Source organism: Coregonus clupeaformis, chromosome 18 (genome assembly GCF_020615455.1).
Source record: "Coregonus clupeaformis isolate EN_2021a chromosome 18, ASM2061545v1, whole genome shotgun sequence".
Taxonomy (NCBI): domain Eukaryota; kingdom Metazoa; phylum Chordata; class Actinopteri; order Salmoniformes; family Salmonidae; genus Coregonus; species Coregonus clupeaformis.
The window spans coordinates 36,051,495-36,066,605 of record NC_059209.1 but is presented as its reverse complement, the minus strand read 5'-3'; the positions used below and the strand labels follow the sequence as shown (position 1 = coordinate 36,066,605).

Below are 15,111 nucleotides of genomic sequence, written 5' to 3'. Positions count from 1 at the left end.
AGTAAAGGAGAAAGCCTTACTCACAAAGAGAAATTCAGAAATGAATTTAAAAGCAAAAACGTTTTTTATTGACTAGGTATCTAACCATCCTTTCACTGTTTATCTTGTACACACACACACACACACACACACACACACACACACACACACACACACACACACACACACACACACACACACACACAAACGTACACACACACACACGTACACACAGACACACAGACAGTTGTGTCATTCTCTGGACTTCATTGTTACCACTTCCTGTTTAAAACCACAGCTTTATATACTTTAATGTCATCATCTCTTAACTGAAACCAGTTGATGTAATTTAAACCTTTAAACCTCTGATAGTGTTTTATCACTGTACCACCATCCTTCTTGCCAGTATTGCTGTAGTTTGTTTGTTGGTGTTGAACCCTGTATTAAAACAACGTTTCCTAAATTAACTTTCATGTTTGGTTGGTTCTTTAGTCTGGAAAAAGTTCATGTGAACAGTATCAGATCCTTGAAAGGAAATGTGAGTTAATGAATAACCTTGAGGTAGTTTGGTAGTGTCCTACTCTACTAGAGTTTGGTAGTGTCCTACTCTACTAGAGTTTGGTAGTGTCCTACTCTACTAGAGTTTGGTAGTGTCCTACTCTACTACAGTTTGGTAGTGTCCTACTCTACTACAGTTTGGTAGTGTCCTACTCTACTACAGTTTGGTAGTGTCCTACTCTACTAGAGTTTGGTAGTGTCCTACTCTACTAGAGTTTGTAGTGTCCTACTCTACTACAGTTTGGTAGTGTCCTACTCTACTACAGTTTGGTAGTGTCCTACTCTACTACAGTTTGGTAGTGTCCTACTCTACTACAGTTTGGTAGTGTCCTACTCTACTACAGTTTGGTAGTGTCCTACTCTACTACAGTTTGGTAGTGTCCTACTCTACTACTTTATTTACTAACTTGTTGTTCGTCAGGGATCATGTGAAATATGTTTTATGTAGTTGATTTAATGCACCAGATTGAAGACATCAGTGAGAAGGTAGAAGTCTGTGAGGTAGACCTTTAAGAAGTGAAACTACTCTCCTCAGATTCCTCAGGCTGTTTTCCCTCTATTTCCACGTGTACTTGTCCCTCTGCCACACAGCCCTGCTGGCTGTTAGACACACAAGGACACCACTGCTTTCCTTGAAATCAAACCATTTCCCTGCCATCCCATTTAAGCCAACCAGATGTAAGAGGTGAAAGGGAAAGTCCAGAACTGAAACTACATTCCTTCAATAAGGAGGGAACTAAGCCTGTATTCACTTTGAGTTTCACTTTCATTTGGTCCTTATTCAAAAAGACACACAACCTCTTTTCCTGGACATGAGACCCTTACCATGTTTGGGTGCCGTATTTCTCAAGTGAAAAAATGTGCATGAAAACGATTCGTCTGTCATTGAATGAAAACATACACTTCATTGAAGAATCCCTACTATTGACCAATCACCGACAAACAGGCTACCAAACTTCGGCTTGCTTCAGGGAAAAATATTGTGTGCACGAACAGCCGAAAAAAACCTTGATGAAGACCCAAACTTCACAAAAACGTCACAAAATGTTTTCACAATATATGAACGAACTGTTTCGCATGGGAATTATACGGACGCCTTTAGTGGTGCTAAAAATGTCTTAGGGTTGCCTAATGTCGTTATCTTTGAAATCATTTAGAAGTAGCGACGAAGGCCATGGTTCACTTCTGTATCGTTAGCCCCAAATGGCACCCAAATGCTATTTAGTGCACTCCTTTCGATCATTGCCCATAGTGCTCTGGTCAAAAGTAGTGCACCATATAGGGAATAGGGTGCCATTTGGGATGCAAAAGGAAAGACAGATTGCATCATCTCCCTGCCTTAAAAATGTCTAAAATTTCACTGTCAGAGAGAGTGTTTCTGAGAAACAGGAATTCCTGTGTGAAAGGAGAAGCAGGGAAAAAGAGAAGGCAGCTGAGAGACAAGGGAAACCCCCCTCTCTCCCCTCTCCTTGGATGACTGTCATATAAATTCAGTATAAATACAAGCCAAGCTCTCTTCCATTCACAACTTCCATCACTTCTCTCCTCCATTCACAACTTCCATCACTTCTCTCCTCCATTTAAAACTTCTATCACTTGACTGAGCTGTCCGTCCAGACTCTTGAAGAAACTGAAGAAGCAGTGTCCATGACCAACACAATGACATCAACGGTCCTCATCAGCTTCCTGGCCTGTCTGATCCTGGTCAATGTTGAAGGTAACATCTCTGAAATGTCTTGAATTATTATCTTTATTAGAAATCTGCAGCATATGAAGCGACTTGCAATGCCAGGGGAGGAGTGTGGTCAAATATTAGGTTTGATTTCTGAATGAAGAGTTCAGTACTTAGCTGCAATAATGCCATAACCAAACATGCCATAACCTTTTTCTTGTCATCCCCAGGCCAGGTGGGTCATTCTAAATCTCGGTGCCAGTGTCTGAATGGAATGGTGAACCGTGTTAAACCTCTTCTCATTGAGAAGCTTGAAGTGTACGCCCCAAGCCACTCCTGCCAGCACATGGAGATCATGTAAGAAATCTGTTTGTCTGTCTGTCTGTCTGTCTGTCTGTCCGCCCGTCTGTTTGAACTACTGTATATTAATGTCATTGCATATTGTGCCTAGCTTACTAGATGGACATAATGGTAAATGTTGCTATTTATTTTTAACCAATTGAGATTATTTACACCTGCTAGTAAGATAATATTATTTCTCTACATGCTCAGTTGGAAAGTTGTGATGGCTAACTTCTAACAATACTCTCCCTCTACTTGTGTGTTCAGTGTCACTCTGAAAAACGGAGAAGGGAAAAAGTGTCTGAATCCAGAGGCTCCAATTGTCAAGAATAACATTGAGAAATTGATGAAAAACCAAAGGTGAGGACTACATATGCAAACTTAATTACAAATTAAATACACGGTAACTCAGTACATCAGTATTATAACAGTACATCAGTAAATCAGTACATCAATACATCAGTATTATATCAGTATAGCAATACATCAGTATTATTTCAGTATATCAGTACATCAGTATTATATTAGTACATCAGTACATCAGTATATCAGTACATCAGTACATCAGAATATCAGTACATCAGTATTATATCAGTATTATATCAGTATATAAGTACATCAGTACATCGGTACATCAGTACATCAGTGTTATATAAATACATCAGTATTATATCAGTACATCCGTATATCAGTACCTAAGTACATCAGTATATCAGTACATCAGTACATCAGTATATCAGTACATCAGTACATCAGTACATCAGTATATCAGTATATCAGTATATCAGTATATCTTGAATCTGTATTTATTAGTAATTGTATTAATAATACATGTATTGATGATATAAGTATAATGATTGTTTTTTCCTTTCAGGAGTGTGCAGTAAATCTGTGAACTAATGACACCAGTTCCATTGAGAACTTGATGGAACAGAGAGCACCATGAGAGGGTGCTATTCCTGAGGAATGACCACAGTTGAGTCAATGCACTGAAGACTGCCTGAATATATGTTTACACTGTTTAATGGTAATTAGAGAGTCGTTTTTATTTTATTTACAAAATTAGTATATGTTACACAATATGACTTACTAGTTGAGAGACATTTCTAGAATTTCCAATGGAAACTTAAATAGGCTGGCATTTTGTTTTTTAGGTCAGTTTCATATTTTCTTGAAATATGAGTTGTTCATTGTTCATTTATGCAATTGAAAATTTAAAAAGCATGTAAATATGTAAATATATGTTTTCAGTTTGAAATGTCAAGAATTAAAATGTTTTAGATTTTGTAAAGTTATCAAAATGATCAACATCTGTGTAAATACTGTATATTCTGTATGTATTGTTTACGTTTTCTATCAAATTAATAAAGAAGCGTTTGACCTTACTTTTGTTCTAGTTTTCCTCTGTTCACCTAGACTTGATAGTCAAATGACAGATTTTGTAGAGTGGGATTTCTTCTAGAACACAGCCTAAATGAACACATTATCTAGAGTGGGATGTCTTCAGAACATAGCCTAAAGGAACACATTATGTAGAGTGGGATGTCTTCTAGAACACAGCCTAAAGGAACACATTATCTAGAGTGGGATGTCTTCTAGAACATAGCCTAAAGGAACACATTATCTAGAGTGGGATGTATTCTAGAACATAGACTAAAGGAACACATTATCTAGAGTGGGATGTCTTCTAGAACAGCCTAAAGGAACACATTATGTAGAGTGGGATGTCTTCTAGAACATAGCCTAAAGGAACACTTTATGTAGAGTGGGATGTCTTCTAGAACATAGCCTAAAAGAACACATTATGTAGAGTGGGATGTCTTCTAGAACACAGCCTAAAGGAACACATTATGTAGAGTGGGATGTCTTCTAGAACATAGCCTAAAGGAACACATTATGTAGAGTGGGATGTCTTCTAGAACATAGCCTAAAGGAACACATTATGTAGAGTGGGATGTCTTCTATAACATAGCCTAAAGGAACACATTATGTAGAGTGGGATGTCTTCTAGAACATAGCCTAAAGGAACACATTATGTAGAGTGGGATGTCTTCTAGAACATAGCCTAAAGGAACACATTATGTAGAGTGGGATGTCTTCTAGAACATAGCCTAAAGGAACACATTATGTAGAGTGGGATGTCTTCTAGAACATAGGCTAAAGGAACGCATTATGTAGAGTGGGATGTCTTCTAGAACATAGGCTAAAGGAACACATTATGTAGAGTGGGATGTCTTCTAGAACATAGCCTAAATGAACACATTATCTAGAGTGGGATGTCTTCTAGAACATAGACTAAAGGAACACATTATGTAGAGTGGGATGTCTTCTAGAACATAGCCTAAATGAACACATTATCTAGAGTGGGATGTCTTCTAGAACATAGCCTAAAGGAACACATTATGTAGAGTGGGATATCTTCTAGAACATAGCCTAAAGGAAAACATTATGTAGAGTGGGATGTCTTCTAGAACATAGGCTAAAGGAACACATTATGTAGAGTGGGATGTCTTCTAGAACATAGCCTAAAGGAACACATTATGTAGAGGGAGGATGTCTTCTAGAACATAGCCTAAAGGAACACATTATGTAGAGTGGGATGTCTTCTAGAACATAGCCTAAAGGAACACATTATGTAGAGTGGGATGTCTTCTAGAACATAGCCTAAAGGAACACATTATGTAGAGTGGGATGTCTTCTAGAACATAGCCTAAAGGAACACATTATGTAGAGTGGGATGTCTTCTAGAACATAGCCTAAAGGAACACATTATGTAGAGTGGGATGTCTTCTAGGAACATAGCCTAAAGGAACACATTATGTTGAGTGGGATGTCTTCTAGAACATAGCCTAAAGGAACACATTATGTAGAGTGGGATGTCTTCTAGAACATAGCCTAAAGGAACACATGATGTAGAGTGGGATGTCTTCTAGAACATAGCCTAAATGAACACATTATCTATAGTGGGATGTCTTCTAGAACATCGGCTAAAGGAACACATTATGTAGAGTGGGATGTCTTCTAGAACATAGCCTAAAGGAACACATTATGTAGAGTGGGATGTCTTCTAGAACATAGCCTAAAGGAACACATTATGTAGAGTGGGATGTCTTCTTGAGAATAACTCAAAGGAACACATTATGTAGAGTGGGATGTCTTCTTGAGAATAACTCAAAGGAACACATTATGTAGAGTGGGATGTCTTCTAGAACATAGGCTAAAGGAACACATTATGTGGAGTGGGATGTCTTCTAGAACATAGCCTAAAGGAACACATTATGTAGAGTGGGATGTCTTCTTGAGAATAACTCAAAGGAACACATTAAACACATCTGGAAATCATGATCAGTCTTAGCAGCAACTACACATGTATAGAGCATTCATAACATCTTCATAAACTCTACATAGATGCTTCATAAGTGCTTAAAAGCATAAACTACATTGACAGATCAACCAGGATCAAGAGGCAGGGCAATTTGTGACTTGTTTTGGTAATCACTGGCTGTATTGGGGGGAAGTGGTTTCACCTCTCCTAGGCAATCAGCAATTAGTACAGGGAGGTGTGCTCTCCACCTCTGCTAGGCAGATTAGCAATTAGTGTTAGTAAACAGCGGTCCTGTCAGTGAGGGTTTTGTCGCAAAAACTAAGACCGTCGTCAAAACAAAGACGGATCTGCAGTGTTGTTCTGCGGAGTTATTAGAGGAAGGGAAAGCGAGGAAGGCTCCACACCACTCTCTCACTTGAGTATCTTAACTAGTTATTTACAGATTATAAAATGTTGGCTCTTTTTTGTAGCTTTGGCAACTGTGTGTTTTCTATACCTGTTCGCAACTCTCCCTGTAGGCATTACAGACGCTCCCCACCCCTTGGCTGCAACCCTTCTATTTTAGTGTACCCTGCACGCACAACCCATGTGGAATTCCGGGTCTCTGGCAGCGTTTGGAACTGTCGATCTGCGGTCCATCTCAGCCTATGCTGCCCTTCTGTCCCTTGACTTTTTGGCTGAGACATGGATCACCCCAGAGAACACTGCTACTCCAGCTGCTCTTTCTTCACCTGAATACGTTTTCTCTCATTGTCTGAGAGCATCTGGTCGTCGTGGTGGTGGCATAGGTCTACATATTTCTCCTAAGTGGAGATTTTCTACCTCTCTCACCTGTCCATCTCCTCATTTGAATTCCATGCTATCACTGTCACTTGTCCACTCAAGCTTAACGTTATTGTCATCTATCGCCCACCAGGTGCCCTTGGAGAGTTCCTCAATGAGCTTGACACCTTGATAAGCTAATTTCCTGACGATGGCTCACCGCTCATCATGCTTGGTGACTTCAACCTCCTGACGTCTGCCTTCGATTCTTTCCAACGCTCTCTTTCCCCTCCTTGCCTCTTTTGTTCCCCTCCAACTCACAAGGCAGGCAATACGCTTTGACCTCATCTTTACTAGAGGCTGTTTGCCTACTAATCTCACTGCAACCTCCCTCCAGGTCTCTCATCAATACTTTGTTTCCTTTTCTGTCTCGCTTCCTCCAACCCCAGCCACTCAGCCCCTACCCAGATGGTCATGAGCTGTCGCAGTCTTCGCTCTCTCTCCCACTACTCTCTCCTCTTCTATCCTGTCATCTCTCCCTTCTACTAAATCCTTTTCCCTCCTGTGTCCTGATTGTTTGACCCTGTTATCCTCCCTTTCTGTATCATATGACTCGCCGTCCCCTTTCCTCCCAGCTGGCTCGGCACTCCCTCCTGCTCCCTGGTTGAGTGACTCATTGCGAGCTTACAGAACAGGGCTGTGGGCAGCTGAGTGAAAATGGAGGAAATGTAAACTTCGGAGGACCTATCATCCTTTTACTCCCTCCTCTCCACCTTCTCTTCCTCTGTATCCGCTGCTAAAGCCACTTTCTACCACTCTAAATTTCAAGATTCTGCCTCTAACCCTAGGAAACTCCTTTCCACCTTCTCCTCCCTCCTTAATCCCCCCCCCCTTCCTCCTCCCTCTCTGTGGACGCACTTTGTCAACCACTTTGAAAAAGAAGGTTGACGACATCCGCTACTCATTCACTCAGCCTATTGAATCCACTGGTCTCACTCACACAGAACTACCCTACGCCTTGACCTCTTTCTCCCCTCTCTCGCCAGATGACATCTTGTGACTAGTGAGGTCTGGCCGCCACAACCTGCCTACTCGACCCCATCCCCTCCTCCCTTCTCCAGACCATCTCTGGAGACTTTCTCCCATTCCTCCCTTCCCTCATCAACTCATCCCTGACCCTGAGCTGCATCCCCTCTGACTTCAAAATGGCCCCGAGTCGCTCCCCATCTCAATAAACCAAACACTGACTCATCTGACGTCAAAAACGACAGACCTGTATACCTTTCTTTTCTTTTCAAAACACTTGAGCGTTCCGTCTCTGACCAACTCTATCTCTCTCAGAACCATCTTCTTGACCCTAACCAGTCATGCTTCAAGATCGGGTCACTCAACCGAGACTGCTCTTCTCTGTGTCACGGAGGCTCTCCGCACTGCCAAAGCTGACTCTCTCCTCTGTTCTCATCCTCCTAGATCTATCCGCTGCCTTCAACACCGTGAACTATCAGATCCTCCTCTCCACCCTCTCAGGGCTGGGCGTCTCAGGCTCTGCACACTCTTGGATTGCATCCTACCTGGCAGGCCGCTCCTACCAGGTGACGTGGAGAGGATCTGTGTCTGCACCATGTACTCTCACTGCTGGTGTCCCCAGGGCTCGGTTATAGACCATCTCCTCTCCTCTCTATACACCACTGGTTCCCAGTCGAAGCCTCGCATCCACTATAACACCATGGCGCTTACCTACGGAACAGCAAGAGGAACTGCCCCTCCCTACCTTCAGGCTATGCTCAAACCCTACACCCCAACCCGAGCACTCCGTTCTGCCATCTCAGGTCTCTTGGCCCTCCCAACCCTACGGGAGGGAAGCTCAGGTTCAGCCCAGTCCAAGCTCTTCTCTGTCCTGGCACCCCAATGGTGGAACCAGCTGCCCCCTGAAGCTAGGGCAGCAGAGTCCTGCCCATCTTCCGTCAACATCTGGAACCCTACCTCTTCAACCAGTATCTTAAATAATCCTCCTCCTCACCTTGATATTGACTTTGGGGGGTGAATAGTTATGCACGCTCAAGTTTTCTTTTTTTGTCTTATTTATTGTTTGTTTACAAGAAAAAATATTTAGCATCTTCAAAGTGGTAGGCATGTTGTGTATATCAAATGATACAAACCCCCCAAAAAATCAAGGTTAATTCCAGGTTGTAAGGCACCAAAATAGGAAGAATGCCTAGGGGGTGAATACTTTCAAGCCACTGTATATACAGTATATATATTGTGATGCCACGAGAGGCTACTGCTTCCAGCGGGGTTGCCCAAGTAGTGCAAGGAGTCCAGGTTCAATCAAAACAAGGATTTTTATTAAAGGTCTTCGGCAACTAACGTAAATTATAACACAATTCTCTTCTTCTCCCAGCCCACCTTCCAGACCGTGTCTCCTCCTTCCAAAACAACTCCAGCTTATCAGCCCCTGATTGGTTTCAGCTGCGTGGGAAGATTGGCCACAGAGGTTGGAGTTCCCGACCATACCAGCAGATGGAGCCATAGCTGTCTGGGTTTGCAGCCACCTCAGGGGGATGTAACGTCCTCCAGGACACAGCCTCTCGTGACATCACACATCCCCCTCTCGGGACCGACGTCCTCGCGTGGGTAAAGGCAGTGAAGAAGGCATCACGCCGGAGAGGGCGTCCGCATTTCCGTGGTGCTTGCCAGCCCTGTGACAACCGAAAAGTTAACGGTTGCAAGCTCAAAACCATCTGGTTACTCTACTGTTTGATTCCTTGTTCTTGGCCATCCACTGCAGAGGGGCGTGATCAGATACCACCATGAAAACGTCGGCCCAGGAGATAGAACCGAGAGGGACTCCAGGGCCCAGACTACAGCCAGACATTCCTTCTCCACCGTTGAATAGTTCTTCTCTCTCTTGAAGTAACTTCCTGCTTAGGTAGAGAATGGGATGTTCTTCCCGTCATGTGCCTGGGTGAGGACAGCACCCAGACCCACCTCCGAAGCATCCGCTTGGACCATGAATTCCTTCTTGAAGTCTGGTGCCACCAGGATCGGACTGGAGCAGAGTGCTCGCTTCAGGTTGCGGAAAGCCGCTCCGTCGCAGGGTTCCACTTCACCATTCGTGAGTGGCGTTTGGTCGTCAGCTCCGTCAATGGTGCCGCTATGGTAGCAAAATCTGCAATAAAGCGTCTATAGTAGCCACGCGAGGCCCAAAAATGACCTTACTTGCTTCTTGTTGATGGGCTGCGGCCAGTCCTGTATGGCCCCCGCAGTTTGGCTTCCTGTGGTTTGACCAACCCCGCCCAATGGTGTACTCCCAGGTAGTTTGTCTCACTGAAGGCCACCTTGCACTTCTTCGGGTTTGCCGTGAGCCCTGCTTCCCTGAGCGAATCCAGCACTGCTTGTACCCGGGGTAGGTGGCTGGCCCAATCCTGACTTTGTATAACCACATCATCCAAATAAGCCGCTGCGCACTCTCTTGTGGGGCGCAAGGACTCGATCCATCAGGCGTTGAACGTGGCAGGTGGCCGTGGAGACCAAACGAAGTCGGGTATACTGGTAGAGCCCCTCCCGGGTGGCAAAGGCTGTCTTCTCCTTAGGACGCGGTCAAGGGCACCTGCCAGTAGCCTTTTGTGAGATCAAGAGTGGTTATGAAACGAGCATGCCCCAAGGAGTCTATTAAATCATCGACACGAGGCATTGGGTATGCATCAAATTCAGACACTTCATTCAACTTTCGATAGTCATTACAAAATCGTACTGAACCGTCTGGCTTGGGAACTAGTACTATGGGACTTGCCCAGGCACTGTGGGACTCTTCGATTACTCCCAACTCCCGCATCTTCCTTACCTCCTTCTGTATAACCACTTTACGAGCCTCTGGCACGCGGTACGGGCGCTGGTTTATCGTTCGGCCAGGCATGGTGCGGATCTCATGTTGGACCACCTCTGTGTGACCGGGAAGGGAGGAGAAGACATCCTGGTTCTGCTCCACGAGTTCCAGGGCCATCTGTCGTTGATGTGGGGACAGATTTGGACCCAGCTGAACCTCTTCTCGCGCCGGTTCCTGGGTCTCTGGGGGGTAGAGAGCTAAACAGCGCCTCTCTGGCGTGCCACTTCTTTAAAAGGTTAACATGATAAATCTGCTCAGTTTTCCTCTTATCTGGTTGCCTCACCTTGTAGTTTACTTCTCCCATGCGTTCAATGACCTCATATGGTCCTTGCCAGGTTGCCAGGAATTTGCACTCAACGGTTGGCACCAGGACCAGCACTCTGTCCCCCGGCTTAAACTCCCTGGGCTGAGCAGATCTGTTGTAGGAGGCTTGCTGTTGCCGCTGACTGGCCTCCATGTGTTCCCGCATCATGGGATAGATGGCCTTCATTCTCTCCCTCATAGCCCCTACATGGTCGATCAGTGTCCGCTGTTGGCATGGCTGCTCCTCCCAGGCCTCCTTGGCGATGCTCGAGCAGTCCTCTGGGTCTGTAGGAAAGCAAGAGCTCAAAGGGTGAAAAACCAGTAGAAGACTGAGGTACCTCTCTCACCGCAAACAATATGTATGGTAACAGCTGATCCCAGTTGCGCCCATCTTCCCCTACCGCTTTCCGCAGCATGGATTTTAGTGTTTTGTTAAAAGCGTTCGACTAGGCCATCTGTCTGGGGGTGGTAGACCGAGGTTCTCAGCTGTTTGATTTTCAGTAAAGCACAGAGTTCTTTCATCACCCTGGACATGAATGGAGTCCCTTGGTCCGTCAATATCTCTTTTGGGATTCCCAGACTAGTTGAGAGACGGAACAGCTCCCTTGGCTATTTGTCTGGATGTAGCCTTCCTCAGCGGAATGGCCTCCGGGTACCGGGACGCATAGTCCAGAATGACCAGAATGTATTGATGTCCCCTGGCACTTTTCGGTAAGGGCCCGACTATGTCTAATCCAATCCTCTCAAAAGGAGTTTCGATAATGGGCAAGGGAATGAGCGGGTTTCTATATGTGGGCTTTGGCGCAACCTGCTGACACTCAGGGCAACTACGGCAGTAGTTCTCTATCTCTTTGTGTACTCCTGGCCAAAAGAAACGTTGCATGATTCTTTTCCTTAGTCTTCTCTACCCCCAAGTGGGCTTAGCGGGTGTGTGTGGGCTAGGTTGAGTACTGTGGCCCGATAGGGCTGTGGCACGAGGAGCTGTTCATGCACTTCCTCATTTTTCTTGACTATCTGATATACTAACCCCGGTTTACTGCGAAATGGGGGTAAGTAGGGTTGTCTTATCACCTAACACTACACCTTCTAATACCTGCACATTTCTTAAGGCATTTGCAAGAGTAGGATCTTGTAATTGAGCCGTACCATACTGGCCTGTGAGAGGGGGAAGCTCTTGGGTGCCTGGGACGTCTTCTTCACTGGAGAACGGAGCACTTTCCTGGGCTGCGTTCTCTTCTCCCGTATCCGGACCAGTCTCGGTGTCGGTCTGGGCACCTGCCATCCCTATCAGAGCCCGGGCGGGAGTGAGTAACTCGGAGGATTGCACCGAGCCTTCCCAGGATGAGTCTTGCCTCTCCGTTTCCGAGGTACTCGGGTTATCCTCTCTGAGACTCTCTCCAGAGTGGGTAAAAGGCTGGGCAGTCTCGGCCCAATTAGGACAGGGACGGGGAGGGAATCAACCACTCCCGCCGTCGTGTGTATGGTTCCCCGTGTGCTGGTCATTGTAAGTTCAGTAATGGGGTATTCTCTGGTGTCCCCTGGACACAGGAAACTGGGAGGACTTTCCCGGGGTCAGACACGTTGCGCCCACCAAATCCTTACGCACCAGAGTGGCCGGCTACCAGAATCCAGTAAGGCCTCCACATCATGGTGATTCACAGTTACCGGGCAGGTGGGGGGTCGATCTGGGCCGCCATCTACGACTCCCAAGAGCGAGGCAAACGGTGTGTGGGTGCTGAGCTGGAGGACTCCGCAGTGGGCATAGGTTCATCGGCTGGTTTCCCACACTGCCATGAGATATGTCCCATCTCCCCACACCGGTAACACTGTCGAAGTTTCCCCCCTCCTGGTGTACTCTTCTTGGACCCGCCTGGTTTCTGGCTCCCCTGGAGCCGGGATAAGTCCTGACGTGGCTGGGTTCGAGACCTTGGGGTCCTTTGGACGGGTTCTTCCCCCTTTGTGGTGGGGCCGCACTCCTGGGGTCTTTTCGGAAGCATTCAGCATCTCCGCTGTGGCCTGGTACTTTTCCACAGCTTCCACGGTCAGATCAGCCGTGGTCAAGGCCTGTTGACTGATGAACCGTTTTGCCTCATAAGGCAGGGCGCGTAGGTAACGATCCACCACAACGGCCTCCACCACCGCCGCTGCTGTATTCCTCTGCGGATCCAGCCATTTCCTTGCGATTCGGACAAGTTCATGCATCTGCGCCCGAGGAGGTTGGTCTGGTTGGAAGGTCCAACTGTGCAAAGCGCTGGGCCATACCAAATTTTGTGAGTCCATATCTGCTGAGGATCTCAGACTTCAGGGCATCATAGTCAGTAACCTGGTCAGGGCCCAGGTCCCGGACAGCATTCAGCGCTTCCCGGTTAGGAAGGGGGCTAACAGACCAACCCACTGTTGCTTGGGCCAGGCTTCCCTAGTGGCCGTGGCCTCAAATGCATGCAGGTATGCCTCAATGTCATCGGTAGCTCCCATCTTAGATATAAAGTCACTTGCCTTTATTGGGCGTGGGTATTTTTGGACCACCTCTGTCTCTGCAACTGCAATTCCTCTGCCTTCAGAAGGTTGGCTTTCTTTTGCTCCTCCAAGAGAGCCACGTTTGCTTGCATCTGGGCTTGCTGGCCAGCAACAAGGGCTTTCAATATGTCCTCCATTTCAGTCGGGCGGGAGCCTACGGCCAACTTGGAAAACTGGGTGATCAAACCTTCGGTATCCTCCTCTGACATGCACTATTAACGCTTGAGCGTGCCCGTATTCTCCACCATCTGTGATGCCACGAGAGGCTAACGCTCCAGCGGATTGCCCAAGTAGTGCAAGGAGTCCAGGTTCACCAAAACAAGGATTTTTATTAAAGGTCTTCGGCAACTAACGAAATTATAACACAATTCTCTTCTTCTCAGCCCACCTAGACCGTGTCTCCCCCTTCAAAACAACTCCAGCTTATCAGCCCCTGATTGGTTTCAGCTGCGTGGGAAGATTGGCCACAGAGGGTTGGAGTTCCGACCATACCAGCAGATGGAGCCATAGCTGTCTGGGTTTGCAGCCACCTCAGGATGTAACGTCCCTCCAGGACACAGCCTCTCGTGACATCATATATATATATATATATATATATATATATATATATACTTTTTTTTAACTGCGCTGTTTCACAAAGGTTCTGTACCTTTCTGTTCTATAGTTTCTACAGATTGTAAGTTAAATATATTTATTTTTTTGCTAAAATTATAATAATATTATTGATCGATTGACTATGACTTTCAAATCACCCAGCAGTGCTATTTGCAGAGTTAGCTCCAGGTAAATGTTGCAATTCTTCAGCCATTCCTGAGCCTGCAACCAAAAACAAGCTACATATGGACAGTACCAAAACAAATGATTTAATGATTATGTCTCTTCGCAGCAAGATCTGCAGAGCTGGAATGGTTGTATCCCCCAATATATATATATATATATATATATATATATATATATATATATATATATATATATATATATATATATATATATAACATTCTATTGGTTGCAAGAATTAATAATTGTGTATAATACATTAAACAATTCTAAGTTTTGGTGGTGTTGCTGCAGGGGGAATGGCTTCACGTGGCTGGGAGTCTCCCAGAGCATGCTGGTCAGACGGGGACAAGATGTCAGACCTCTGATGGACCCACACAAGCAGAGAGAGAGGTGAGAAACACACAGCTCTACACACGCACACACATTTTGACATTTTTTTAGCGACTTACAGTAGTGAATGTCATATTTTCATACTGGTCACCCGTGGGAATCGAACCCACAAACCTGGCGTTGCAGGCTCCATACTCTACCAACTGAGCCACAAAATGCACTCCACATGCACGCACACACACACACACACCCTGCTCTAACCCCGCCCGTCTCTGTCCTCCTATAGGATGAGAAGCAGCATATAGAAGACATGGGTGGATGCATCGTCTTCATGGGCTGTTGCCGTATCAACAGGACCCATGCTGTCTCCAGGGCCATATGTGAATAAAAGTGTTCTATTTGGATTGAATTCCTATCAATCAATCAAACCATCACATTTTCCAAGCATTATAACAAGCTCAGACAAGAAACAGTAGATATGTAAGACCGTGCACATATATACTCAATACCAAACATAAATATAAACACAACATACAACAATTTCAACGGTTTTACTGAGTTACAGTTCATATAAGGAAATCAGTCAATTGAAATACATTCATTAGGCACTCATCTATGGATGTAACATGACTGGGAAGGGGTGCAGTCATGGGTGGG

The 15,111-nt window shown here is 45.4% G+C and overlaps 1 protein-coding gene across 1 annotated transcript; it reads left to right on the top strand.

The window, feature by feature from the left end:
* Window positions 1-2,060: 2,060 nt before the first annotated feature.
* Window positions 2,061-3,910, top strand: LOC123493105 (C-X-C motif chemokine 11-1-like). The gene is made up of 4 exons (XM_045227010.1): window positions 2,061-2,254; window positions 2,440-2,566; window positions 2,819-2,911; window positions 3,426-3,910. Exons 1-4 carry the CDS (start codon window positions 2,185-2,187, stop codon window positions 3,436-3,438), a joined length of 303 nt encoding a protein of 100 aa, XP_045082945.1. The 5' UTR covers window positions 2,061-2,184; the 3' UTR covers window positions 3,439-3,910.
* Window positions 3,911-15,111: the final 11,201 nt, after the last annotated feature.

Bases quoted from the DNA above. Each gene is read 5' to 3' on its own strand.
- LOC123493105 (XM_045227010.1), top strand. From the start codon at position 2,185: ATGACCAACACAATGACATCAACGGTCCTCATCAGCTTCCTGGCCTGT. The intron at 2,255-2,439 runs GTAACATCTCTG...TGTCATCCCCAG, and splicing joins GATCCTGGTCAATGTTGAAG to GCCAGGTGGGTCATTCTAAA. The intron at 2,567-2,818 runs GTAAGAAATCTG...TTGTGTGTTCAG, and splicing joins TGCCAGCACATGGAGATCAT to TGTCACTCTGAAAAACGGAG.